A 26676-nucleotide genomic window follows, 5' to 3' on the forward strand; every position below is an offset into this window, starting at 1 on the left:
GGATGAAGGGATGTCTTCTGTCCAAGGAACTGATGCCCTGTGTCCTGTGCAGAACCCAGCTGTGAGCAGGGACCAGGACCAGGACCAGGACCAGGACCAGGACCAGGTTCAGCTCATCCCACTGGAAACAGGCTCCATGCTCACCTCAGCTGGGCTGGGACTAACACCGTGCTCACCGTGGGTCAGAGGCACGAGGAACCAGCCCGGTGCTGTTTACCCAAGGCATTCCAGGCTTGGGCAAGGACCTGCCACCCCTGGTGCTATAAAAAGCCATCAGGGCTGTGGCTGAGCCACACCAGCTCCCAGTTCCTGCCCGGGCAGGGCTCCTCACCTCCGGCTGCTTACGGGTAGGAAGCAATGCTTGTTCGGTGGCTCTGGGCCGGTGCCACCACTGGCACAGCACTCTGGGGTGTCATCATGCCTGGAGAGATGAACAAAGAGCTTCTTCCCAGGCTGCTGCAAAACCTGTTCAGCTGAACTGATGTAAAGATAAGAAAACCAGGTCACTACCGAGGTGCACATTAGGGAGGCACAGGAGCCGTGGGTGGGAGGGGAGGCACCGGCAGCAGCTCTCCAGGGCAGAGAGGTGATGGTTCTCTGCATGGACACGCTGCATCCTGGGCAAAGGGGGTTTTGCCACAGCCAAGGCCTGTTCTGAGCTGGGTCACTCCCTGTGCCAGGACTGAGCCACACTGCTCCATGGCAATCTCCATGAGGAACTCTGCATCCTGCCTGAACAAATCAGCAGGGGACTGGCACATCCATTTCCTGCACATCCACTTCCCCCCCAGGTGTTTATTCATAGAATACCCCAAAAGCGTTATCCATCCAACATCACAACACTGTGGCAAAGAGGTACTCTAGGAAAACTGGTTTTACTTAAAAATACCTAAAAGACAGAGTTGTGTGGAGCACCCAGAGCGTGCTGAAGCACACGGTGCCCCAGGGAACCTCCCAAATTACAGCACCAGCAGCTGCAGGTGGGGGGTGATGGAGGAGCCACACAGCCCAGGCAGCAGCAACAACTGCTCAGGACTTGCTCTACTCCCCAGAAATTTGCTTCTTTCTGATATTTCAGAGCCTCCATTAAAGCTCCAGGTTCCTGTCTGAGCACAGACACCCTGTTCTCACCACCAGGACTGTTTCCTGCTGGGCAGTCCCAACTCCAAACATCTCCTTAAGCAATTTGCACATCTTAAAAATAAAATCCTTTATTGATAATATGAATGTTTAACATGTTTAATGCCATCAGCTATAAAAATGATTAAAGACTTCAGCTTGGTACATTTGGCTTTACAAATTTACAAGTGTTAATGAATTAATACTAGTGTTATACATTTTGCACTTCATTATACTCCATTAGCCAGTGACAAACTCTGCAACAATGTCTGCTTAGGACTGATGTGAGTTAGAGAAGAAATATTTAGTTGCTTCCACACAGAATCTACATCAACAGTTAAATACTAACTCTAAATGTCTTACTGAATTAGTTGGATCCATTTTAATCCCTTGTGCTTAGTCTCTCTCAGAAGTTAGGCTACTAGCAAAAATACATTCTTTTGCATACCCCCTTCCCATATTATATTTCAGAAGAAACAGTACTCAGTGCATTTCCTATTAGACTTCATCATAGTATCTCTCTCTCTAGAGCTATCAATAAAGGGGATAATACCAGTTAGATTAATGTAAAAGCAAAGAAACTCGTTAAAGCAGTGTATACAAAAGCCTCACTTTTGAATTGGAAGGGATACATGGGCCAAAATCCACCTGCCCATACATTTTTACAGTTTCTCTCAGCAAGAGGGAAAAAAAAAATCTCCTGTGGATACTTAGTTAAAAAAGTAATAAATGTGCTTCCAAAAGAGTCACTGCCCATTTAGCTCTGGCTGCCTCTGTCCCTCTGCTGTTTGTGCACAGCCTGCTCCACTGGATTAGGAACAACAGCCTACAGGATCACAATTTAAAAGGCTGCTAAAAGGTCTGTCCAAACCCCTGTTCTAGTCCAAACACCTGCCACGGTGTGTGGGGTCACTCAGAGCAGCCCAGAGCTCTGCTGTCCCATGGGACGAGGCTCAAAGCCTGCAGGAACCTCCCTGCCATGGCCACAGGTGCCTCCTCCCAGGGCACAGGGATCCTCCCCCCAGCAAAGGTGTTTTATCTATGGAAATACTGAAAACTGGCAAAGGAGAAGGTGTCTCTGGCAGTGGGAAGCTGTGCTCTGTGTAAACACCACACTGCACCCAGGGAAGGGCTCTCAAAGCAGCAAGTCCAGGTTCTAAATTTAGGCTCAATTCCCATCCAACACCGGAGATCATTAACTCAGGGTCGTGCTCTCAGCCCCTGCCACTGATCTGTGGGGTTTCTCCTGTATTTCTCACCACAGTGACTCAGAAAACCACTGTGCTGTGCTGGCTGCTTTGCCTGCAGCAAATGTTTCTGCACAGGAACCAGCTGCTTTCTCCCCTCTCGGGCCCAAATGCTTTTTCACACTCATGATTTGCCTCAAACTTAGACAATTCCTCACTAAATGGTTTTTTTTAATTGCCACATCTTCTTCCTATTAGGCAGGAGATCAGGAGCATATAAAGATTTCCCTAATACACTGTGTGTTCAGTACATATGTGTGTGATATATCTACACACATATACATATTCATTTCCACAGCAGTGATGATTTGGTTCCATAACTGCAGCCAAGGAAAGCCAGCAAGATCCCAAAGCTCGTGGGTAAAATCCAGGTCAGTCAGACACAACTGACAGAGATGAGGAACAAAATTATTGCTTTTGTTTACAGTCGAAGATCCCATGTTACTGTTGCAAAAAAAACTGTGTCATGTGGATTAGTGATTTTTTTTCAAGTAATAGTGAGATCTTTGTCAAGTAACAGAAAGATCCTTTTCTCAGAAGTTCTACACACAACAGTAGAATGCTTGAGGAGCTCGAAAATTCTGGGTGACACACCACAAACCAGAGTTTAGCCATTTAAAGCACACAGGCATCTTTGCACAATGTGTGAGAGGAAAGCAAAAAGAACTATATGGACAAGAAATGCTGTGAAAAAAAAAGTATCCAGGTTGTATTACAGCTACATTTTACCCCAAAAAACTCACGTGCTTCCTCAAATTAGCTGGGAGCTGTGTCCTGAAGGGCACAGCATGGCTGGTTGTGTTGGTCTGGTGGTCACCTTACAGAATTTGTAGTGTATTTGCTAACTTCTTGTAGCAAATGGAAAGAATTCAAAAGAAAACCAGTGTTGGTTTCAACATTCAGGACTCAGAAGGATTTGTTTCTGCAGCTAGATGGTCCCCTCCTCACCTTTTCCCGAGAATCACATTCATATTGCAGGCTTAGTTCAGGCACTTTTATAAAATGTTCATCTGGAGTAAAAAGTCTGCAAAAAAATCTTTTTTCTACATAATTTAAAAGTAGCATTTCAGTCCCATTAGAGGTTGATAGGTCCCACCACACGATTATGGTTCTCTCTAATGATTTGACTGTTGCCATGAGACGTTTGGAGGCTACTGTATAGCTGTAGTTAAGGTTTCTTCATAAACAAAAATATTTTCCTACCTATTAAAAAAAAAGAAAAAAATATACTAAATGCTTTATACAGACAGAATCTGCTACTATGGAAATAAATAACATGGAGTGGAAAAAACAGTGTCTTATAGCTCCAGGGTGCTGAGCTGTGGAATGTCACATTCCCAGTTTCTGGAGACTAGCTGCTGGTTGGCAGGAGGATCTCCAGGTCTTTGCCATTCGACACGACAGCGTTGTTGGAGCAGCTGCTTGCCACGTCCATGGGGGCCCCCAGGGGGGACGCCTGGGCAGGGCTTTTGGTGAGAGGAGCAGGAGCAGCAGGTGACTGAGCCAGGCCAGGCTTCTTGGGAGGGATGGGCGGAGGGTTCCCCCTCTCTGCTCTAGGAATGGTCGGCGACTTAATCCCGGGAGACAACGGGCTGAGAGGGCTGGACACCTTGACAGGGCTGGGGGAGTGCCCAGCCTCGGTTTTGGGGCTCCCAGCACTGGCCAGGGTTCGGTAGTCCGTGCCAAAGGGGGAGCTGTTGGGGGAGACGGGTTTGATGGGGCCCTGCTGGCTGGTGAACCTGGAGAGCACCTGAGTGACCGTGTTGCGGGCCAGCTGCTTGGCTGCTGAGTTGTCTGCCAGGGTGGGGGACAGGTCCCGGGAGGGGGGGCTCTGCAGCCCACTGGACTGGTGGTCCTGCTCTGCCTGGGACTGGAACTTGTGCCTGGCTGCGTGGAAGCGCTGGTTGATGCCCACCTGGTAGGAGGACTGGTAGCCAGGGCTGCTGGCTGAGGCTCCCACCAAGCGCTTGGTCAGCACCGGTGAGGAGCAGGGAGAAGGTGTCAGGGAGGACCCAGCTGTGCTGCTGGGAGACAGGGAGACCCCCCCAGCAGGGTGCTGGGACATCAGGTGCACCGGTGACTCCGTTCTTACGGGAGAGCTCCCGTTCTCCACCGCGCTTTCCGAGGCTGCACCAGCAGATCTCTCCCTCTGAGCCTGGCTCTCTGCAGGGTGTGTCTGCAGGGGCTCCCCACCTGCCTGCCCATCCAGGTCACAATGCCCATTGGATTTTGCATAGGAGTGAACTGGTGCAGAGGGGCTGGGAAACATGCTGTGAACAGCTTTGCTTGTGCTGGCAGGGTTTGCCCTCTCTGCCTGCAGACACTCGGTCTGGCAAGACACAGACTTCACCGGGGGACTGTCGGTTGTGACGCCCCTGGACACCACCGAGGGGCTTGGCTGCAAAGGCTCAGAGGGACTGTGCTCCTGCTGAGAAGCCTCCAGCTCTTTCAGGGCTTTCTTCAGACATTCCACCTCTTCTTTGAGTGCTTTTGTACGGTTTTCTTCTCTGTTCAGCTTGGCTTTCAGCTGTTCCCTTTCAATGTCGAACTCCGAGAGCTGCTTTTCGACCTGTGCTTCCATCTGCAAACCCCGCTTCCTCTTGGCTGCCAGCTCCTCTTCCAGCTTGCTCACCTTACTCTTCTCCTTTTCCAGTTTCAAGCTCAGTTCTGCTGTCTTCTGCCCCTCCTCAGCTGCTTTGGCAGTGGCTTTCTTGCACTCCACTACAAGCATGGAAGACAGTTGCTTGTGGCGTGCCCTCTCCTCCTCCAGCTGGCTTGACAGCTTCTTCTGCTCTTTCTCAAACTTTTTCACTTGGGATTTTTCAAACTCCACCTGCAAATTAAGAACAAAAGAGATTCTAAGGGAAACTTAAAGCCTTGAAGGATAATGCCCCAAAAAGGAACGGGGTTCACTGTGTATCTTGGAGAAATCACACAGTAAAAGATGGCAAAGGCTAAGAAAGAGGTTCTTGCCCCAGAAACCTGCAAGACAGTCTGGAATGACTCAGCTTGCACGTAGTAAGAATTATTACTTACTAGTAGTTTTATCATGTATGAAATTCAATTGACCTTTAGTGAGATATACACCCAGCCTGCCATGCACTGATGGAACAAGCGAGCCGGAGCAAAGCCTCCTTCCACCTCATTTACTACTTTGTCAGTTTGCCTTCTAAAGGCATTTAGGCTTTAAAATGCTGATGTGTTATGTGTGCTTAATAAAGGCAGCAGCGCTGGAGTAACTGAAAACAGTGGCTTAAATATTTATTAGCATCTCTGAATAACACCCCCAGGAGATCTCTCATGACTTATTCTGAATTTTGAGCACACAGAGCACCACCAATTGTAAGTTCAGCCCTGTTCTTGAGCACTCCTCAGATTTCAGGCTGAAGGAATATCTGATTGCCTATTAATAGCTTTTAGCACTGCTCAGCCACCGAAACGCCCCGAGAAATTAAGGTTGTTTTTCACAGCAAAATGATAAAAGCCAGGAATGCCTTGGAGAGGGAGGTTCCTGCTACTCTTTCAACACGTCCCTGAGGGGTTCAGCACCCAGGAGCTCAGGGGTTTCTGTGGGCTGGGTAATCAGCAGCTCCCAAACTGTACCTGCTGGGTGAGCCGCTCCCGCTCCTTCTCCAGCATGTAGGTGACATCGTCCCCCTCGGCCGTGTCCTGGGCGTGCCGCTGCCTCTCCTCCTCCAGGTCCAGGATCACCTGCCAAACAAACACCAGGGGATGCCCAGCTGTGCTCACAAGCAGGGAGAGGTCAGCACAGACAGTCACACACGTCCAAAGCCACAGGGAGGGATCTGCGCCCTTGCACAGGCTCGAATGACACACGGGAGCAACCACTGCAGGCTCAGACATCCAAATTCAGCTCAAAGTCACATTTTTGGACAGGCTCAATGCTATGGTGTTACCTGGTCTAACTGAGTCAGTTTGTGAAAGAAGTTACAAAAATGTCACACTGCATCTGTCTTCACATCTTCATTTTATCACTAAATACCTGAATTGCGTGATTCTCCTCCACGCTGTGGAACAGCCTTGAGAGGTTCCTGTTATGAACAATCCCATCCCAGAATGGCTGGGGTTGGAAGGGCCCTCTGGAGATCACCTAGTCCAACCCCCTTGCCAAAGCAGGTTCACCTGCAGCAGGTTGCACAGATCACAGCCAGGAGGGGTTTGGATATCTCCAGAGAAGGAGACTGCACAGCCTCTCTGGGCAGCCTGTTCCAGTGCACTGCCACCCTCAAAATACATCAGTTTTTCCTCATATTCAGATGGAACTCCCTGTATTTCAGTCTGTGCCTGTTGTGCCTTGAAACTCAAAATTTCCTGGCAGAACCATCAATACAAACCCCAGTAGGAGCAGAGGTGCTGCACCCAGGGGACACAGCAGTGACAGGACAGTCCTTGCTATGGTTCCAGCAGTAATTCCCACACAGGCTTCTCCCCAGTGCCTTACAGGGATTTGAGGACTCCAGTGCCAAGTTTATTTTAAAGAACATTAATTTGTTCCTCCACTTAAGAGCAAGATGAGCTCTTGAAATGAAACTGCTTCCCATAAGGACCCAGTTAAGGAGCTCCTTCAGCTTTAACGCTGAATTACATGAATAATTGAAATTCTATTAACTCAACAAAAAAAAACCCACTCAGAATACAAACTTTCCAAGAGGATCTGCTGTTTCTCATCACCAAAACTCTGAGCTCTCCCAACACATGCTCAACCTGAATTTAGCAGCTCCTCTTTAGCTCCGTCTTCCTGAAATTTAAGCTTCCAAATAATGCTTATATATCATTAAGTATTCAAGGGAGATTTTCACAGAAGGAGACAGGAAGAACAGAAGGAGAAGGGGAAAAATATCTGATTTTAATAGTATGATTTAATTAGGTATTTGGCTGAAAAGTGAACCACAGCCTTGCTGTCACTTCCAGAGGCTTCTATTTCTGTGGAATTATGTGAACCAAGAACTATATTGATGTCAATATGCATCTGAAGAATAACAGGTGCTTCATTAAAGAGGCCAAATAGCATGGAAAATACTTCTGGTCACTCCATACTTCCTTAGGGAAGCACAAGGAGGTGCTATCTCATTACTACCTGGCACCAGCCTCTCAACAACCACTCACTACAAGCCACAAGCAGAACAGTGACTTTCTGCTCAGAATTCCATCTTCCAGAGACCCTTTCCTACATTTTGGGAAGCACTATACCCTCCCAGCTGCAAGCTAGCTCCTTTTTGGACTGTCCCAACAAAAACATCTTGTGTGTGCTTCAGATTTTGGAATTATAACTAATAAACTTACCAGCTGCATCACCTTGAATGAGAAGTTTAAACAAAGGTGCAAAGTCCTTTCATTTACCAAATCTCAGGGATTTAAATGTTCTTGCTGAAGTTAACATATCACCAAAATGCACATCTTACTTGAAGCAAAACCTACCTTTCTGTGTCTGCTTTCTGCAGCAGCCAGTTGGGATAACATTCTTTCCTGCATGTTCTTGCAATGTTTCATCACCACTTTCAAAATAGATAAAGGATTGGAGCACACTGGTTGTTTTTCACCATGATTCCCCTCTTTCAGGGTCTCAAAATCCCTCTGCAGAGCCATCAGTGGGTCGCTGATGTTGTACTTGCCATAGCGTTCCTCGATGAACGTGTCTCTGTGCTGGGCCTGCAACACAAAAACAAATTTGCATTTTAATATCCTTGAAGCAAACAAACAAAAAAAAGGAGCTGAAGAAGGAAGCATTTTGTAGTTAATATTCCTCTCTCTCTGTTTTCCACTTAGAGATAAAGAGAACTCCACACAGTCTGATTCATATCCTGTTATCTGCTACAAGAATAGGAGCATTCAGACAGGAAAAAACACAAGTGTCATGTTAAAGGTTAACAGACAGGAGAGTAATTCATAAAACAAAGGGGTCTACCTGAAAGGCAGCACAGCCCATGCCACTGAAAAAATAAAAGTCCACCTGGACCTTCTGATCACACCAATAACAAAGGGACAAACACTCTGATCAAATTAATACCATGAGAAGGTAAGTGTAGGGTGAGGACAATAATCCTTCTACCATCAGAAGGGTTTTTCAAGCTGTTAAGTTTAAGGTTTCAGCTGGGCCCCAAGCTGATAAAAATGCTCATTAATACATTTAAAATGGGCAATATACCTCGAGTGCTGTGTCCAGCTCTGGCCCATCACTGCAAGAAAGACATTGAGGGGCTGGAGCGTGTCTAGGGAAAGGGATGGAGCTGGGAAAGGGGCTGGAAAAGGGGCTGGAGCACCAGGAGCAGCTGAGGGAGCTGGGGGGGCTCAGACTGGAGAAAAGGAGGCTCAGGGGGGACCTTCTCTCTCTCTGTGAATGGCCTCCAGCTGTGCCAGGGGAGGGTCAGGTTGGACATCAGGAGGAATTTCCTTCTGGAAAGGGTGGTCAGGCCTTGGCAGGGGCTGCCCAGGGAGGTGGTGGAGTCCCCATCCCTGGAAGTGTTCCAAAAACGACAGGACATGGCCCTCAGTGCTCTGGGCTGGGGGACAGGGGGGTGTTGGGTCATCAGCTGGACTCGATGATCTTGGAAGTCTTTTCCAACCTTAATGATTTTATGAAAAGCTGGTGGTCTCCCACTAACAAAGACAATAAAATCTACAATATGGAAGTAAAGCCAGCTCTGGCCTGGATCAGATGCACAGCTGGGCACCTCCCCACTTCACAACTGTTCTCCAGGTGAGACACCTGGAGTGGTTTTTGTAAATGTTCTCATTCCCACAGCTGGAACAGAAGCAAACCCACACTATTCAGCCTGAAACAAGTCCTGAGGAGGTTAGAAAAAGCATGTGCTTGATTAACTTCTCACTGTCCCCGTTGAACAGTGATTTTTAACCAAGTGGCCCCAGACAAACAAGAAATAAAGGAAAATCTTGCTTAAAAACAGCATCTCCACAACACATTCAGTCTACAAACATCCTCATACCACACCTACCTGCCATGGCCATGACTTACATTCCACAACTGTGTGAAAGCAAAGAAGGTAAGAACCAGCTCCTGCTCAATAAAAGATCTAATCATTTACTGTCCCATCAGTGAAAGAAGCAGTTTGTGTGGTTTCCCTGACTGTGTCACCATCAAAGAATTTCGTGTTGAGCAATTAAAGAGTTTCATTCTTGCCAGAGCCTATAAATCTGTGAATTGTTAATAAAATCCTTAATGTTCTCATCCAGACTAAACAGAGTTCAGTTTCTCAAGAAGCAAGACAGGACTGATGAGGTTTCTTTGGTGACATGTAAGAATTGAGACAACTCACATGTACCAGGCTCCACATTTACAGTGTTTAATGGTTGGACTCGATGAGCTCAGATGTCTTTTCCAACCCAAATGATTATGAATCAGCCATTCCATCTGGAAATCTGTCTGTTAGGATACCAATAGGCTTATCCTACTGAATGATTACAGTGAAGTTCTGAAAACTAAACAAAATTTCATAAACACCCAGATATTAAAGTATTATCTGCATGTTTACCACCATGATAAGAAACCATGTGAAAACAGATATTTATGCAACAAAAGACACAGGAGGGAAAACAGTTCTAGACACAAAAGAGCCCTCAGAGCTGTCCTGGCTGGGAGAAACATAATCATTGCTTTCTACTGAAGTGGTTCTGGGCTTTGTGAAAACCTGGGACTCTTTCATTGTGGGATTCTGAGCATTTGTGAAAACCTGGGACTGTTTTATTCCCACGGGTACCACTGACAGCACAACCCCGTGCCCAGCAGAGCTGCTGCACCTGCCAGGGAATAACACCTTCCAAATCCCAGGTTTAACTTGGATTCCTCTGGATCCACATTGTCTCCTAAGGACTGGTTACCATGACAATTCACACCTTTCCTTTGCCATATAAATGGCTCTGTTCTGTTCTGACCTGGCCCTTTTTTTTTAGTGAGGCCACACATGTGGGTTTTCCTCTGCACAAGTTCCCTGCAGCACTGCAAGGCAGGAGTGAGTTCTAGTGCCTTTAACCACAGTGTGTTTAATTTAGAACAAACTTTAGCACCTTCAACCAGCCAAGCACTGTGTGACCCACAGGAGGCTTCTGATCCAAGCTGCACTTTTCCTGCCAGGGCACACAAATGACATGTTTTTGCCTCCAAACGAACGCTGCCTGTACTTTTATCAGATGTGCTTCACCTTTCTGCTCCCAGCAGATCACAAACAGCAACTAAACCATCCCAAATGGAGCACAGCAGTTTTCCAGAGCTGGTGGAGGGCTCCAAGCAGCAGCCCCACGCAGCCCTGGCTCTGCTGATGGTGTGAATGGCACAGAGCTGGCACAGGGTGGAAAACAAAGCTCCCAGCTCTGAATGCAGAGCCAGCCCGTGCCAGCCTCACTGGGCACCTCCCCAGAAACCCCCTCAGAGAACAGGACTGGCAAACTGTCCCCCATTTCTCATGGGACTGCACAAGGGCATCTTTCAGATAGCAAGGACTGAGCCTGGCTCAAATGAAAAGGCAGCTCAGAAGCCAGGACTTCTTGGAATGGCTGTTTCCTGATGTCCCAGGATCAAAAATGCAAAATATTTCACTTGAGCACACAAGGGCTGTAGTCACAGAGCCATGGAATATCCAGAGTTGGAAAAGACCCACTAGGATCATTGAGTCCAACTCTTGGACCTGCATTCTAAGGTGCAACCACGTGAGTGGCATGAAAAAAAATTAATAAAGTCAACTTCTGCTCTCCAAGGGAGAGGTGTTTGCATTGCCTTGACAAAAGGTAGAAAAAATGAAACCAAAATACTTTTATTTGCATATCTCCTCCATAACCAAACCCAATTAGGGACATTCATCCTGTTTGGAGCTGGGTTTTAACCCCTGCAGTAAACACCCACAGAGGAACAGCTCACACTCACAGAAACCCCTCCCTCTCTATCAGCAATACCCATCAGGAACTGTGGATACCTTTGATCAGAGCTCCAGATATTGTTCTAACTTTACACAATGAAAAAAAAAGGAGAGGAAGGAAAAGATCAGCCCTGGAAATGGGAGGGCAATCCTGGATAATGGGGCAGCCCTGGTTTAATGAATCACAGGAAAAACTACAGGCTGGTTTTTTTTAGGTTTGTTTGGTTTTTTTTTTTCCAGGAACAGGGAATCTTCAGTTTTTCTGAAGAATTTATAAAAATGACTCAGTGAAACCTCAGTATAAGTGTGGAGGGAATTTCTACGTGACTCAAGCTTTAAAAAGCCTGTAAATATAAATTGGGATATCCATCCAGCTGGCCTAATTGCCTTGACAGATGAGCTTAATCCCAACTCATCCCAGTGCTGGTCATTCCACAACCACCCAGGAACATGGGAGAGACCCTTCCAAAGGGCACCAGTGTTTCAACAGTGTAAACAAACCTTGCCTTTACTGGGCAAGTTCTTCCTAATAAAATCTCAAAGAACTGGGATTAAGGTGTGTCCCCCTCCATTTTTTGCAACGCTGGAGGTGTAACCAAAGCCCTGTTTTCCTTTGCTCCTCACAGCACTGATCCCTGTTGAATTTAGTGGGATGGTTTATTTCCTGTCTGGGAAAGAACAAGTAGTTCTTCCTTGCTACTCTGAGCAATTAAGTGTTTTCCTGCACTGGCATGACAAACAGATGAGACTATCATAACACTAAGAGCTTTCTCAAGTCCAGCTATTCTTCTTTAATAGCCAGCAGAGCATAAACACTTAATTAAAGTTGTCTAGACTAGGAAAAGTCTCAACCAGGTCATCCTACACCGACCACATCTCGTTTGCAAAAACAGACCCAGTGCTTTGGCATTTGGGCCACCGTGCACTTGGGAATGCAAACAGGGATTTTTTTGCAGAGCAGTCACCAAAAATCATCGAGGCAGCTCTTTGAAAATGAAGTCACAGTGCCATAATATGCAGAGGTTGTTTTATACAGGTGTGGAAGTGTCACAGAGTGACTCGTGCTCCTCACTGAGACAACTCTGCAGCTCAACTTCTCCACCACTGGAGGACTCATGTACAAACATCTCCAACAGCTGGGATTTTGTCCTGTCTGAACTAAAGTTCAGTCTTAAATACAGTTGTTCAACCTTCAGAACAGAAGGAACTTCATGATGGAAGAGAAATATTCTGTTAGTGAGCCCAAAAAGCTTAGATCTCAGATCCCACTATCAGCCTACTGAAACACAGAGATCCACAGGAAGACAGGCTTTGATAGTAAGGAAATAAGGTTACAAAATGCATTGTTAACTCAGGGGTGGAAAATTTCATCTGGATCAGAGATGACATATATACTCCCAACAGCAGCAACTGTGCTTTGAAAGAAGATGAAATCCTCTGCAACTGGATGATCTCCTATTTTAGCACCTCCACCTGCAGCATCTCAAATATGCAGCTGGGAATTTCCTATCAAAACACTCCAACCCCTGAAGCAATTAAATGGATTACTCAGCAGTTTGGAAGACTAATAAACTGCCCTCTCCCAACAGGAAAAGAAGATAACATTTAAGCTTGGGCTGCTTTTAAAAAAGGAAGCAGCCACGCACATCAAGTGCTCTTAAAAATAAAACTCCAGACTTCTGGAAGAATTAGGCAACAGCAGAGAGGGTTCCATGTGAAACTGGCTGGCTTTGAGCTCCGGTTTGGGTAATGGACCACTGCTAGTCCATTTGGGAAGAGATAATTCTGATTTCATGGAGCAGAAGCAATATCTGACCCAACTGACAAGATATTTCCCATGCAGGCAAAGCAAAGGCTTCGCTTTCTTAGGAAAAAAGCTACAGTTTCCTCTTGGGATTTCTAGACTGGTTTGGGATGAATGTTTCCCATAACCTATTTCTGTAGGATTTTTTTTTTAATAAAAGATTTCCTTTTGCTGAAACCTTGTTTATGTGACAGTGTTTTCTCCCTGCATTCAATCATCTTTACAACTTGTTTTACTGGAACATCAAACAGGGAATTTCCAAGACTTTGTTTCAAGTATTTCTTGGACACAATGTAGAGTATTCCTCCTGCCTGTAATTTCAGAGTTCATCAGCACAAGGCAAACACACTGTTAATTAACTGTAGCTACTGTGTATGCAGTTCTCCAGTAATAATTTGCACAGAAGTTCCTCCTTCATGCAGCAGAGAGTGGAATAATCTTTAAATAGCTTCTTGCTGCTTTGAACTTCCTTATTAGCTTCTCTCCCCAGAGACAGATATTGGGAATAAAGACAGGCTGAGGTCACAGCAACCACCGACAGAGAGAAGGGAAATGGGGGTGGGGACCACTTGCTTTGCCCAAAAATAAATGTCAAAAAATGCTGGAGTGGGATTCCCAGTGTTGCTTTAGCTCCAGCTCTGCAGCAATGCCAAGCACAGAGCCACAAAGCAAACTGCTCCAATGCAGCTTCTGTCTTAATTGCCATTATTATATCAAGTGGACAAACCAGATAAACGAGAGCTGCCCACTTGGAACACATGTAGGGCCTGTTATCAGCTTTGGAGAAGACGTGGAGTTTCCTTAGGAAATGTCAAAAGAGCATAAAATTGCAATTTCTTTCTCTGGGAGCTTCTGGTGCAGTGTGTAAAGCCTGGCTGTGCCCAGCTCCCAGCTGGTGCAGGGATGGCACCGTGCTCAGGAACTGCACCTTGGTCACCCCTGAACCAGGGAGCCCAACGACACCCCGAGAGCTGAAATTCCGAGCAGGAGCCATTCCAGAGTGGGAACCATTCCCACACCTCTCTGCTCCCTTCTCCTGCACCTCCCTGGGCACCGAGGAGGTGAAGAAAATCAGGGTTTTTTTTGAAAGATCCTGGCAAAGTGTGCTGCTTCAAGCAAGGAATAAACAAAAAACTCCCCGAAGCTGCAAGCAAAGCTGTGAGGAAGGGCTGCATTCCAGCAGGACAGCACCCCTGGGAACGCTGCTCCAGGGAAGCTGCTTTCCAAGTGATGCAAAAGCCCAATTTGCCCCATCTGTAAAAGATTTAGCAGCATCTGCAGCGAGGTTTTGTATTACTGAGCTTTTCTATTTAAACAAGAGGTAGGTTTCAGGTTTTGAAACTGCTCTGTAAACTTAGTTTCTAAATCCACTGACCAAGGCACACTTAATTTTGCAGTGCATTAATATTGCTTCAGAGTGACTCACTGAACTCAGGAGCAAAGAGATGAACACCAGCTCCCAGTCATTAACACAAAATAGTTTCTATCCCAGTGTAAATTGCCTGAGGCCTCATTAACATAAAAGAAAAAAGCCAGAAAGCTGTTTCCCGTTTTCTGAAAGCAAACAGAACTTCAGTTCTAATGTATGGAAAATTCTCTTTAAAGAGCAGGGGGGGGCAGGGAACAAAGTGCTCCAACACAGCACTAGAGACCCATTTAAATATTGAATTGTTTCCAGTCGTGGTGTGCTATTTCAGAAGATGAACCTGTGGTTCCTGCAATCCTTTCCACGCAGCAATAAGGACTCAGAGCCTAACTCTTGGTGTTATGCAACTCTCTGACAGCATCTGGGGTTTTTTGGATGATATAAACACAATTATAGCTACAGGAAAAGGAGCACAATAAGAAGTGAGACTTAAGGTCTGTTCCAACACTGAGATTTATGTAGTGGACAGGAAGCTACTTGCAGGCAAAAAAAAAGAAAAAAAAAGGGTTTTTTTCTTTTCTCCAAAGAGATTTTAAAATAGAGGAAGCAAACTGAAGCACTGGGAAAGGGTATTTTGAACACAGTAAACTTGTTCACTTTATATGAGTATAATTGAATAATAATATTTTTATTTTTTCAATATATTTTATATATTGAACATATATATAATTATATTAATATAATTATATACATCAGTATATAATTATAATTCAGTATATATATACTATTCAGTATAGTAATATATATTTGAAATATATATAATATATATTGAACTAATTATATAGTATTGAAATATATAATATATATTGAAATATATATATATATACATTGAAATATATATTAATAAGATTCAACTATAATCTATATTCAATATATATGAATATCTGAATATAATAATTAATTGAATATATTAATATATTGAAATATATAGAAAATATATGAAATATATATAATATATATTGAATATATATAATATACATATTCAACATATTTTATTTTATTCAATATAAATGAATAAATAACTGTTGAAATTGAAGCAATATTACAATTTTAAATGGACATTAAAAGGCAAGACCAGGTTCACAGGGAGAGATGACTGTCCTTATTACAATGCCCAGCACCCCAATACACAGGGAAAAAAATAAACTACAGGAAAAACAAGGCCACAAGTCAGGGAGGGGAATTCCTGCTATGCTGGAAGCATCAGTTAGAGGTGATCTAACAACTGCTCTGGGAGCAGCAAATACATCCCAGAAGTTTAAAATTCCACCCCAGCACATGGAGAGCTGCTGGCTCCAGGTGGGGTGTGAAGAGATGTCCCCAGAGAAGGCAGCAAGGAATAATGAGTAAAGATTTGGGCAGGGAGGAAAGCAAAGGAGCACAAGTGGGCTCTGGAACCCCCAGCTCAGCAGCTCCAGCCTGAGCCAGAGGGCAGCAGGGCCAGTGCCAACCAACAAGGGCCTGAGACCAGGGGAGAGAGGGAAACTATTTTAAGCTTTGTCATCTGCATGCATGGATTCCCTCTGCTAAATGCCAGATGCAAAATGTTTGTCTCTGAGCGTGCAGGAGGATCAATTATTGCAGACTGGGTTACAGCCAAATTACAAGTTTACAAATGGAGGGGCTTTTCCCCTGCAAGTTCTTGTCCTTTCCTGTTATGTAGCAAAGGATTTGCCTCAAACGTCCAGAGTTCAGAAGCACTTAAATCTGAACTAGAAGTTAAATCAGCCCAGGAAGGGAAATGCATTTTTGCTACTATGTGGGAATTAAATAGGCAGATAAAATTCTGATTTTTAACCACTGACACTGATGTGTTTAATGTAACTGCTGGGGAAAATCACCGGCATGATTTAGGAGCGTGTAATCCCCTAATAAAGTTCAGAGGTTTGAACTCCACCTTTTTCCCCAACATATACCTGCACTTCCCATAAAACTATCACTCCTGCAAAGAAATCTGGCAGCTGAGGCAGGATATAAAGTCCACAACACTTTGGGAACAGAGAGAGCTGTGAGACCACAGTCAGACAATTCCTTCCCCAGCCCTGGGTGTTCCAACCCCTCTCAGGGCAAATTACAGCCAAATTTGTCCAATATATGCAAGTTAAACTAAATGCTCTCAGAGTTTCAATCTTTAATTCGGTCTTAAAAGGTTTTTCTTTTCTTCTGGGCAGCACTTAAATGTATCAAAACGTGAGTAAACAGATTAGCAAGGTTTCCTTTAATTAGTCACACACAATCAAAGTCTCCAGCCAGGAAGGCTCGGTAAAGCTGTTACCACAGTTACTATCAGCAAACAAGGAGAAAAACACAGCAAACCCCAGAATTTCTCTGGCTCTATATTCCAAATAAGTGGACAAAGCAAAGCTAGGAGTTCTCTGCTGCTGAACCTCTGCCCAGCCACCAGATTAAGCAGTTACACGACTTTTCCTTCCACGTATGGAAAGGGCAGCGTGGGCTCCTGCCAGCAGGAAGCCAGGCTTGGGCTGCAGCATCCCTGGGAACGGGCTTTTGGATGTGAGGAGCTGCACAGCTGGAGATCTGCAACATCTCCCACTGCTGCAGGCACTGGCCAGTTTTCAGGGGTTGCAATTTTCATGCTCAGGAGGCAGCAAGAGCCAGTTCTGACTCGAAGCTTTCCCTGCCCTTTCCTCCCACCTCCAGCTTTCCTCACAGTCTCCAGATGAAACCCTGCAGCATATCCCTGACAGAAGAAGGGGAAAACAGCACTAACCTTTGATTAGCTTGGTATTTTATACTCCATAATTATCAAGCATAGGTTACAATTTCATTTAATTTCGTCTCAGTTATGAGGACTCGACAAATTATGTCAAAGGGTATTCTGACTGTATTAATGTCCTCACACGAGAGGGAACTGCAGGTTAAATTTCAACAGAAGAGATAATTGCTTTACACTGGAAGGGAGGCAGTAAAAAGACTCTGGAATGGAGCTGCTGCATTCCTTCCCTGTGCTCCATTACACGCATTTCACACTGAAATATTAAATTGAGGCTTGTTTGGGTAACAAATTCTGACCACACAGAATGAGAAAACAGATCCCAGGACAGAGGAGAAAGAAATCTCTTTCAAAACAGGAGGTAAACCTTTCCACCTGATCCACAGTTTTGAGAGGGTGAAGATATACCTCCAAAACGAAAATATTATTTAAATGCAAAAACAATTAACAACAAACATAAGCAGAGGACACCCCTCTACTCCCCCAAAAGGTGTTTGGAATCAAGCTACAGAAGCTTTTGCTGGAAAACCAAGCCCTGCAGCTCCCAGGCCTGCAAGCTGCCATTCCTCTTTTGAAATAGCTGGGAATTTTAAACATTATGAGCAGTGACAGCTCAGCTTGGAAAAGCCTTCAATATTCAACCCTGCCACAACTCATTGCTTCAAAAATTGACCCCTTCCATCATTTATAGCACTGGGGTTTTTTCCACCTTACTGAGGCTGAGTGCCAACCAGGTTTCCTAGCAGTATTACACATATATTTTTAAAATTTTCCAGGCTTAATATCAACACAACAAACTGGCCAGAGAGTACCACAGACCACACCACTTCAGCCAGTTTTCCTGCACCACAAACAACCCCTGCAAGAAGAGGCTCCAGCACCACTGTCCCTTGTCCCATCACGTGTGCTCACACCACCACCACCACATCACCTGCACTGATGTGGCTTAAATTTGACTTTTTTTTTCAGCAGTTTTAGCTGGTTTCTGCCTCACTGGAAGGCTACACTGATGCTTGTGCCAGCAAAGGGAAAGAATAAGTGTGGGGCTCAGCAGTGCCAGCTTATGGTGGCTCAGTCAATACAAAGCCACGGGTGCTTTTCACTCTGTTATTCTCACTAAAAGACTAATCTGGGAGCCCTCCTGGTGAGCAGAGTTCCTGCTTTAAGCAGCCCTTCCCTTGCTAAAGGAGAACAAAACCAACAAAGGAATTCTGAGACAGCTTCTGCACAGCAGAAACACGTGGTTCTTTTATGAGGAAGGATGGAAACATGCAGGTAACTCTGCGTTTCAACACTGAAATGCTCCTTGCAGCAGCTTCCCAAAATTAATTCCAAGGCACAGGTGATAATACAGCATTTATTATGTAATCCTGCTGATATTAACATGGGATTCTGAGCCAGTAATAAGTCTTTGCCTCCCAATTTCACCCTGGATACAAGTGCTCTGCAGAACTTAAAACAGCAGAACTGATGTCATTTTTGCCTCTTATCCTGGTACTTACAAACATACCTTTAAGGCCTCTATGACAAGATCTCTTGCTTCTAATTCTCCCTCTAGAATGCTAAAGAGTGTCAGTAGTTCTGGTTTGCTGAGTTTTTCCAGATTCATCCTGAAAACCTGGAAAAAAAAATGGAACAGAGTTTAGTTTAGGTGTTTCTTTGGACATTAAAATCAGTATTCTAAGCTGTGACATGTAATCTCCATTTAACTTCAGCTTCCAGATTTTGGATTGCAAATTGCCCTGAGGGGGGGAAGGGAACAATAAACAAGGGGATCATTTTCTCTCCAGCTTCCAAGACCAGTTGTAGAAGATGCATTGCCACCTTTTCCCAGGGGACACGAACATATGCACACCCAGATGGTGAGGGCAGAGTGTGCAGGCTAAAATGACAGGATAACATTCACCAAGAAGTAGCCAAAGTTAACAGGAAAGGGGGGGGAAAAACATGGATATTTAAAAGCTGTAAATGACACATCTGGATCAGGCAGCTGCAAACATCACTGAGGAGCTGTGATGAATGAAGGCCAAGCTGGGCCACCCACACAAGCTCCATGGTGAAGGGAATATTGCAGTGCTGAGATATGTTTCCTAGGAATGCCATTATCCATTCCTAATGGAACAGGCCCAAACCACTTTACAAAAATCAATGCCACGGAAAATACACATTTAATTACCACTATTTCCAACTGTTTCACTATCACCATCATTTATTAAATACAATTTTACTGCCTACATAAGAACAGAGATCCATCATCTGAACTGCACTTAAAGAAGCTTTTTATTCCCTTGCATCTTTGCTGCTACACTTAACGCTGGCCAGTAATAAGTCTTTTCATTACATTATTTTGTTAAAAATGGAAATAATTGCAAGACTAAATCCTTGTCTGTAATGCAGATATATCCATTGAGACAGTCTTGTGCTTTGCACAACCGTCAAATGCACTTTTCTGAGTCCAGGTTTCACCAAACTTCATGTCAGTAAGAAAATGCTACAGTACCAAGAAGCTTCTCAGAGACTTCAAACTCCAGTGGCAAGTGATAAAGGGTTAAACTGGCCTTTACTGGAGAAGCCTATCCAGCTAAAACGTTCAGCTGAAGCCTAATTTGTCTGAAGTCACTGCTCCTTTACAACTGATTTGCATAACTGTGCCTTGGAGAGTTATACACAAAAGCAAGTTCTGTCTTGTTTGTGCCAGAGCAGTTTTCCAGTCACTGGGAACAGAAAGTTCTGCTCAGAGAGGAGCAAGCAGCTTCATACAGCAAGAGAAATCAGAAATGTGCTCCCTGCCCCTCTGCTAAGCGGGGAAGGCTGTCATCACACGCTTCCTGCAGTGTTTTACATGAAATTCCATAAAGCAGCAACATTTCTCACTCTCAGACTCTTCTGGCTCACCCTCCCACTGCCACGGGCTGCTCAGGAAGCATCAGTGGGAGTGCCCACGACTGGCTGTTCCAAACCCAACCTAACTGGACACTGTGGATCTGTCAGCATTGCATCCACACTTTCCAGAGGAAAACCCACGAGTGGAGTGTTTGGAAAACCTGTTCAATCTGTCATCATGTTAAAAAAGCCTGACTGGAGCTGACACAAGGGTGTCACTTCGGAAACTCGCTCTATTGACTCAAATCACACTTGGGTGGGCCAGGACAGTGCTGGTCACTCTTTAGCAAGAGTTACACCTTCTGAGCAGCCAACACACCTTGAGTGGGCCAGGATGGGAATGACCATCAGCTTCAGGAATGGCTGGAGAGTTCTGTCACCACGAGGATCCTGCCTAGCTGAGAGCACAGGGAAAGAGTGTGATTTACAACTTGTTTCTCTTAAAAAGGGAGAGAATGCAACAGAAGCAGCAAATTAATGCTAAAATGTAACTAAGCAGCCATACAGGGTGAGGAGAGAGGGCTTGTTTTTAGCCTTTAATATTTACTATGCTTAAGTCTGAGCTGCACCACTTCCCTGGGCAGCTTTTAAATGTGGAATATCCAAACATCTGCTCAGGAGAGGCACCTCAGTCCTTGCTCGGGCTAAATTCACAGGTGCTAAGACTGAATAAGTACTGAGGGGAAATAACTTTTTCTGCCAGATACTCCCCAAGTTATATTGGTTTTCTGGCATTACAAACCAGAACTAAAAAGGAGAAGTTTCCTTTGAGATCTCGGAACAAAACGTATCATCTAATTCTGTCACCCCAGGACAGCAAGTGTCCAACATGGACTTCCAACGTGACTCTATTCAGGCTTTTCCCTCAAAAAGGGAGGACACAGAAATGTGCAGCTGCATCTCTCCATGAGCTACCAAGCAGCTCACTCTTACAGCAGGGGCAGCTACCAGCTGCAGTTTGGCATTTAAAAGCTATTAGTCTGGGCAGTAATAATTTCTACTCTATATCCTAAATACTCCCATTGTGACTTGTACTTCCCAGTGTTATAGGAATAAGCCCTGCTATTCTTACCATGCCTCTGTAGTCTTTAATCAGCTTAATAACATAAACAAGCCCTGGCCTAAAATATACAGGTAAAAATACTCAAGAGAAATAAAGAGCAGGAGCCAGTTTGCAGCGGCAATCGTTTATACAACAACAAGAGGTAACATTAAAGGTATAGAAGTGGTGCAGCCTCAGCTTCCTTGTGTGTAACCTGCTGATTTTGGACCTCTAACTGCTCTGTTGGCATCAGTTGCCCCACACTGAGGGGACAGACTGGCAGCAGAGGCTACAAATAAGGTCACTGCCCTAAAAAAAACCATTAAAATGCATCTGTATTCTGCAGGGATCCACAGGGAGCTTCTAGAACCCACCTGGCAGATTCCTGTTATGCTGAATGGATCATAACCCCAAGCGTTCCCTTTCAGGGCCACTCGACCCCAGGGAGCTGAAAACTTGGGGGGGAGAAAAAAGTTCTGTTCATTCTAAGCTGTTATTTTACAAGAACAAGAAGCACCTCTGGATCAAACAGCTAATAAGCACATATTTGAGCTCCTCCCCCCCCTGTCCAAATCTAAATCCAAATCCATTCCCAGCCCTTCAGCATCACAGGCTCCTGAGCTGACCATTCCAAGGCTGCTTTCAGGCTACACATCCCTGTGCCTTCCCTCTTCCCACTTTTTAACAAAAGATCACACCAATCCTATTCAATCACCCAGTTCTCCCCCTTGCAAACAGCCCCCTTCTGCCAAAGGGATCTGGGTGCCTCAGCTGGGGAACCTGACCCTCTGTTTCCAAACCTTTAACCAGGAGATAGGGTTTCCCAGCATCAGAAACAAGATCTAGCAATTCCCAGGGCACATTACCCCTTCCCATCCAGGGAAACAGGCTGAGTGGAATCAGAGAGCAAACCACAAGGACCTCATTATTTAGTCTGATGGTATAAATATTTTCCCTGGGCCTGAGATATAGCACCATTTTTGGACAATAAGCCCGAGTTTAGAGCACAAACAAAGATAATTACTTATTGCTTGCCTAAAGGTGAGCTTCCTCTCAGCTATGGACCATCAGAGTCTCCCCAGCAGAGCGTGAGTGGAGATAAAACTCTTCTAAGAAAGTTATTTCCCAGTATTTAACTGAAAATAACCATCGAGAGCAGTTGAAATGTACGTACAACCACCCAAGCCAACAAACCAGGGGGAGTTATCTTTGGCATGTGCCACTTGAGGAACAAAACAGATAAGCTTCCAGAGCGTGGCAGCTCCTCCTCGCCCTGAATCACGGCGAGGTGATTATGAAACCAGTCCAGGTTCCATTTCACTTGTCTCACACACATACGAGCACGAACCAAGCGAAAGAATGTTGCCAGCACAGGGGAACTTCACCCACCCACTTGCAGCAAAGGTTGGAGGCAGAGGGCAGCAATCAAAGATCAGCCCGAGGCACAGAGAGGGGAGTTTGTCAGGTGGAAGCTTCAAGATCCTCTGCAAGCCCTTGGCTCAAAACTCTTCCACTTAGAAGAATATAATGAAGAACAAAGCTTGTTGTTCCTTTTTCCTCCGAAACAGGGTATTTCCAAAGCTGTGCCAACGCAACAATGCCTCCCTCTATGTCCACAACCCCGAATCAGCTTCCTTTTCTCTTGCCTGTCCCCGAAGAAGAGCTGATATTTTCCAGGAGCCAGCACGGGCAGTCGTGTAATCGCATTCCCAGGAGAACCCAAATGACTAGTTTGGGAACTCCTGATAGACAAGTTCCCCGAACTGCTGCTGCGTGTGTAGCGTGATGTTCGAGTCGTAACAATAATTACACGATATGTTTATGTAATAGGAAAAAAAAAAAAGCCAAGGATGCACTTTATAATTGTGCATCCACGGTGCTACCTGGCGTTGCATCACAACTGTGGAGGATTAGGTTAAAATGAGAAGGGTTTATGTGTCTATCTCACAGGAGAAAGGACATCTACCCCCCAAAAAACATCCTCGCACTGTTATTTTTTTAAGTACTACTGGGAAAAGAAGCAAATCAGCAAAATTTTGAGCGTGTGCTTTGTGCGAGTCCTTGAACAGCCCCCGTGCAGCTCCTTGAAAGAGAATCAAAACCATCGCTGACCTTCAGCCCCCCCAGCCCGGGGGGAGCCTCGTCCCCTCCTGCCACACGATCGGTGGTGACCCCGGCACCGGGACGGGACGAGGGTCACCCCGGGACACGGGGCAACTCCAGCGGCACATCGCGGGCACCGGCACCCCGGGAGGGGGCGGCTCGGTGCCTCCCGAGCTGCACAACCGGGCCGGTGCAACCGAAACAAAGGGAAACGCCGCCCCGGAGCCCGAGCCCGCCGCCGCCCGGAGCCCCCCGAGCTCCCCGGCACCGGGGGCGGCACGCGGGTCCCGGGAGGGACAACAACCCCACCCCGCCGCCGCCAGCCCGGCCCAGCTCCCGGGAACGCCCCCCCGCTCTCCCCGCGGCCTCCGCGCCCCGGTACCGCCAAGCCGCGCCGCGGGCCGCCCCGCCCGCAGCGGCCCCGCACCGCCCCTCTCTCAGCCCGCGGCCGCCCCGGACCTGCGCTGCCCGCCCGCAGCCGCAGCGCCGCGCCAGGACGGGCCGGACCGAGCGGGACCGAGCGTTTGAGCCCGAGGCGGGACCCGCTTTGCCCCCGCACCGACCTGCCCTGCCCCGCACCGACCTGCCCCGCGCCGCCACTGCCGGCCGCCGCCCGCCGCGCCGCCTCCGCTCCCTCGGCCCCGCGCCCGCCCCTTTGCCCCGCCCCTCCTTGATTGACGGCGTTCCCGCCAATCAGCGCCGCGGCCGCCGCGCCCTAGGGCAATCCGCCGTGAGGAAGGCGGGGAGAAGGCGGGGCGCGGCGGCGACAGCCAATCAGATGGAGTGGGCGGGGCGCGGAGGGCGGGGGGAGGGTGAAAGTCCCTTTTGTTCGCGGGAGAGCGGGGCCGTGATTGCGCGTCACTTCGCCGCGGCGGGGTGGAGCCGCCCGGGCGGGGCCGGGGCACCGCCCGAGCCACCGCCCCCGCGCTGAGGCGACGGGCCGGGCGGGGACCCGGGAACAGGGCCCGGGCGGCGGGAATGGGGTGTATAAAAACTCATCGAAAGGAGCCCCGCAGAGCTCCTGCTTGGGAGAGCGGCGGTGCCTGAGCTGGCGGGGGATCCGGGCAGGAGTGTGCCCCCTGAGGGAGCCCGTGGCATACCAGAGCCCCTCACAGCCCTTCATGGTGCCCGTAACAGACCAGTGCCCCTCAGCCCCTCATGGTGCCCGTGCAAGGGCGGTGCGTTTCAGAGTCCCTCGTGGTGCCTATGGCAGACCAGTGTCCCCTCACAGCCCCTCGCAGTACCCATTTCAACAGTGCCTGTCAGTGCCCAGGGCAGGCCAGAGCCCTTCATGCTGCCCAGTCCCACTCCCCTCACAGCAGTTCTGAGCTGTGCTCCCCTCATGGTTCTCAGGACAATCCCACTCCCCTCATAGTTTTTCTGAGCCCTGTTCCCCTCATGGTTCCTGGGACAGTCCCATTCCCCTCGCAGCAGCTCTGGGTCCTGCTCCCCTCACTCCTCCTGGTCCTGCCCTTCATTGTAGCCCAGCTCGAAGTTGGCCTCACTCTCGAGACTGATGGTTTGCCTGAGGGTGTTTATAATACTTACGTTTTCTTTGGGAAGGACCATTACACCGCGGCGTGACTCACCTGGGCACATCCCTTACAGCCTGTCACAGCTTCCCTCTGATGAGCTTTCACAAGCGCCGAGCGACTCCCCAGCATGGAGGTGCTGTGGAAAAATCAGTGTTTAGATTTATCTACCTGCTGTCAGCTGAGGAAAGAGCCCTGAATGCGCTGGAAACGGTTGCTGGAAGGAATGTTGCCCATGGATGCCTCAGCTGGAGTGGGGTCACCGACACTGTTGAGGGCAGCAGGATTTTCGCTGCCGGAGCTGCTTACCCAGCACTCTGCTAAGCCAGAATGAGAACTGACCCTTTCTGTGGAGAACGTGGCAAATCATTCCACCCCTGACCTTCCACGGGATGTGCTCACTCGGCACCGCTATCGTGCTCAGTTCTGATGAGCTGAAAACAGTTTTTAATGGCTTTTCCCACTGCTGGGACTGTCTTAAGCTGTGCCGGGGGACGTTTAGGTTGGATATTAGGAAGAATTTCCTCACAGAAAGGGTGATTAGATGTTGGAAGGGTGGTGATGGAGTCACTGTCGCTGGAAGCTTTTAAGGAAAGACTGGATGTGGCCCTCAGTGCTCTGGTCTAGTTGACAAGGTCGTGTGTGGTCATAGGTTGGACTTGATGACCTCAGAGATCTTTTCCAACCTCGTTGATTCTGTGATTGTGTGAGTGTGACAGTGGGGAAGCGCTGGGAACACATGGAGCTGCAGCACAGGGCCTGTGACACATGCCACGAAACCAGCAGTGTCCAAATCCACTGCAAAAAGGTGTCACATGGTGACAGGACTTTACGTAGAGACAATGCCACCTCTAACCATTGCAGTCTCGTGTCTAGGATGTTCAGAGGATGGTTTTGTCTAGACAGGCTGTCTGAGCATTATTTCCCAGCCTCAATAAATACTGGAAGTTTTGCAGCGCCTCTGGTGTCGCTATCTCAGAGCCCAGGGGGGAAAAATGCACATGGGTTACCTCTCCTGAGCCATGCCAGCCTGGAAGTGCCCTTGTGGCACTGCCACGAGCAGTTGGTATATTAAGACCTGTAATTGTAATTACCTTTCTCTCACCCTGGGCTTCTCCTGGCTCTCTGCTTTTCACCTGTTGTCTCTTCTTTTGTCCTTGAAATATGGTTTTAGGGCAGACATCCTTTAATCATATACCTGAAAAATGGTGATAGCTCCCGTCACAGGCTTCTCTTCACTGCCTAAACACCCTCATAGGACACGAGGGTGCTGAGTGAAGCCCTTGGAGAAGGAAGGATGGGCTGGAGAGGGTGTAAGAGGAGGGGGATGCTCTGGGAAGTCCGGGTAGAACCAAGGGAGGAGGTGGCTGCTGGCAGAGGGAGATGGATGGGCTGTCTGCAGGAGGGTTGCTCAGAAAAGGGGAAGGGGGCTCATGGGGTGCTGCAGATTAAGGAAGTTGGACAAAGCAAAAGCTGACTTAACTCACCACATCCTGCGAGAGCAGGACGTGCAACCTGCCAGGGAGACCTGTAAGCTGGCTGTAAACTGCTACAGCATCTCATCTTCCCGGAAAAAAAGGGCTTTGAGGGAAAAGCGGGTAGGGACAAAGATCCACATCGGGTGTGATGGTCAGTGAGGGCTCGATGCTCGCACATGCAGACCGTCCCCACCACCTGCACTTCTGTGTTGACTTCGGGCTCAATCACCGTTTGAAATCCAAACCAATCCAGTTTTGCAGCCCCAAACCGCTCCGAGCCCCGGGAATCCGGCGTGTGGAACACGGGTGGGTGGGATCTGCTCCCTCGTTCGCGTGGCTGCAGCTCCCCCGCGTGTCCGCAGCACTCGCTGCTCAACGGGAGCTCGGATTTTCCAAGAATCGCCGCGCTGGAACTGTTTT

The 26676-nt window shown here is 47.3% G+C and overlaps 1 protein-coding gene across 2 annotated transcripts; it reads right to left on the reverse strand.

The window, feature by feature from the left end:
* Positions 1-3717: 3717 nt before the first annotated feature.
* On the reverse strand, positions 3718-23872 carry CTTNBP2NL (CTTNBP2 N-terminal like). 2 transcript variants are annotated; one of them, XM_018079805.1, is made up of 6 exons: positions 23830-23842; positions 20421-20495; positions 18729-18836; positions 7806-8036; positions 5970-6077; positions 3718-5199 (listed from the first exon to the last, which is right to left on the reverse strand). In XM_018079805.1, exons 3-6 carry the CDS (start codon positions 18825-18827, stop codon positions 3718-3720), a joined length of 1920 nt encoding a protein of 639 aa, XP_017935294.1. In that variant the 5' UTR covers positions 18828-18836; positions 20421-20495; positions 23830-23842. The 2 variants fall into 2 exon arrangements, with proteins under 2 accessions (XP_017935294.1, XP_017935295.1); XM_018079806.2 differs by lacking the exon at positions 20421-20495 and having other exon boundaries at positions 23830-23872.
* Positions 23873-26676: the final 2804 nt, after the last annotated feature.

This window comes from Manacus vitellinus, unplaced genomic scaffold (genome assembly GCF_001715985.3).
Source record: "Manacus vitellinus isolate BGI_N305 unplaced genomic scaffold, ASM171598v3 scaffold_47_pilon, whole genome shotgun sequence".
NCBI classification, from domain to species: domain Eukaryota; kingdom Metazoa; phylum Chordata; class Aves; order Passeriformes; family Pipridae; genus Manacus; species Manacus vitellinus.

What these genes read in the sequence shown, in the direction of transcription:
- CTTNBP2NL (XM_018079806.2), bottom strand. Translation starts at nt 18,827, where the DNA reads ATGAATCTGGAAAAACTCAGCAAACCAGAACTACTGACACTCTTTAGC. An exon ending in TTGTCATAGAGGCCTTAAAG is followed by an intron (nt 8,037 to 18,728) that starts GTATGTTTGTAA and finishes TTTGTGTTGCAG; the next exon opens with GCCCAGCACAGAGACACGTT. An exon ending in GGGAGCGGCTCACCCAGCAG is followed by an intron (nt 5,200 to 5,969) that starts GTACAGTTTGGG and finishes CTTAATTTGCAG; the next exon opens with GTGGAGTTTGAAAAATCCCA.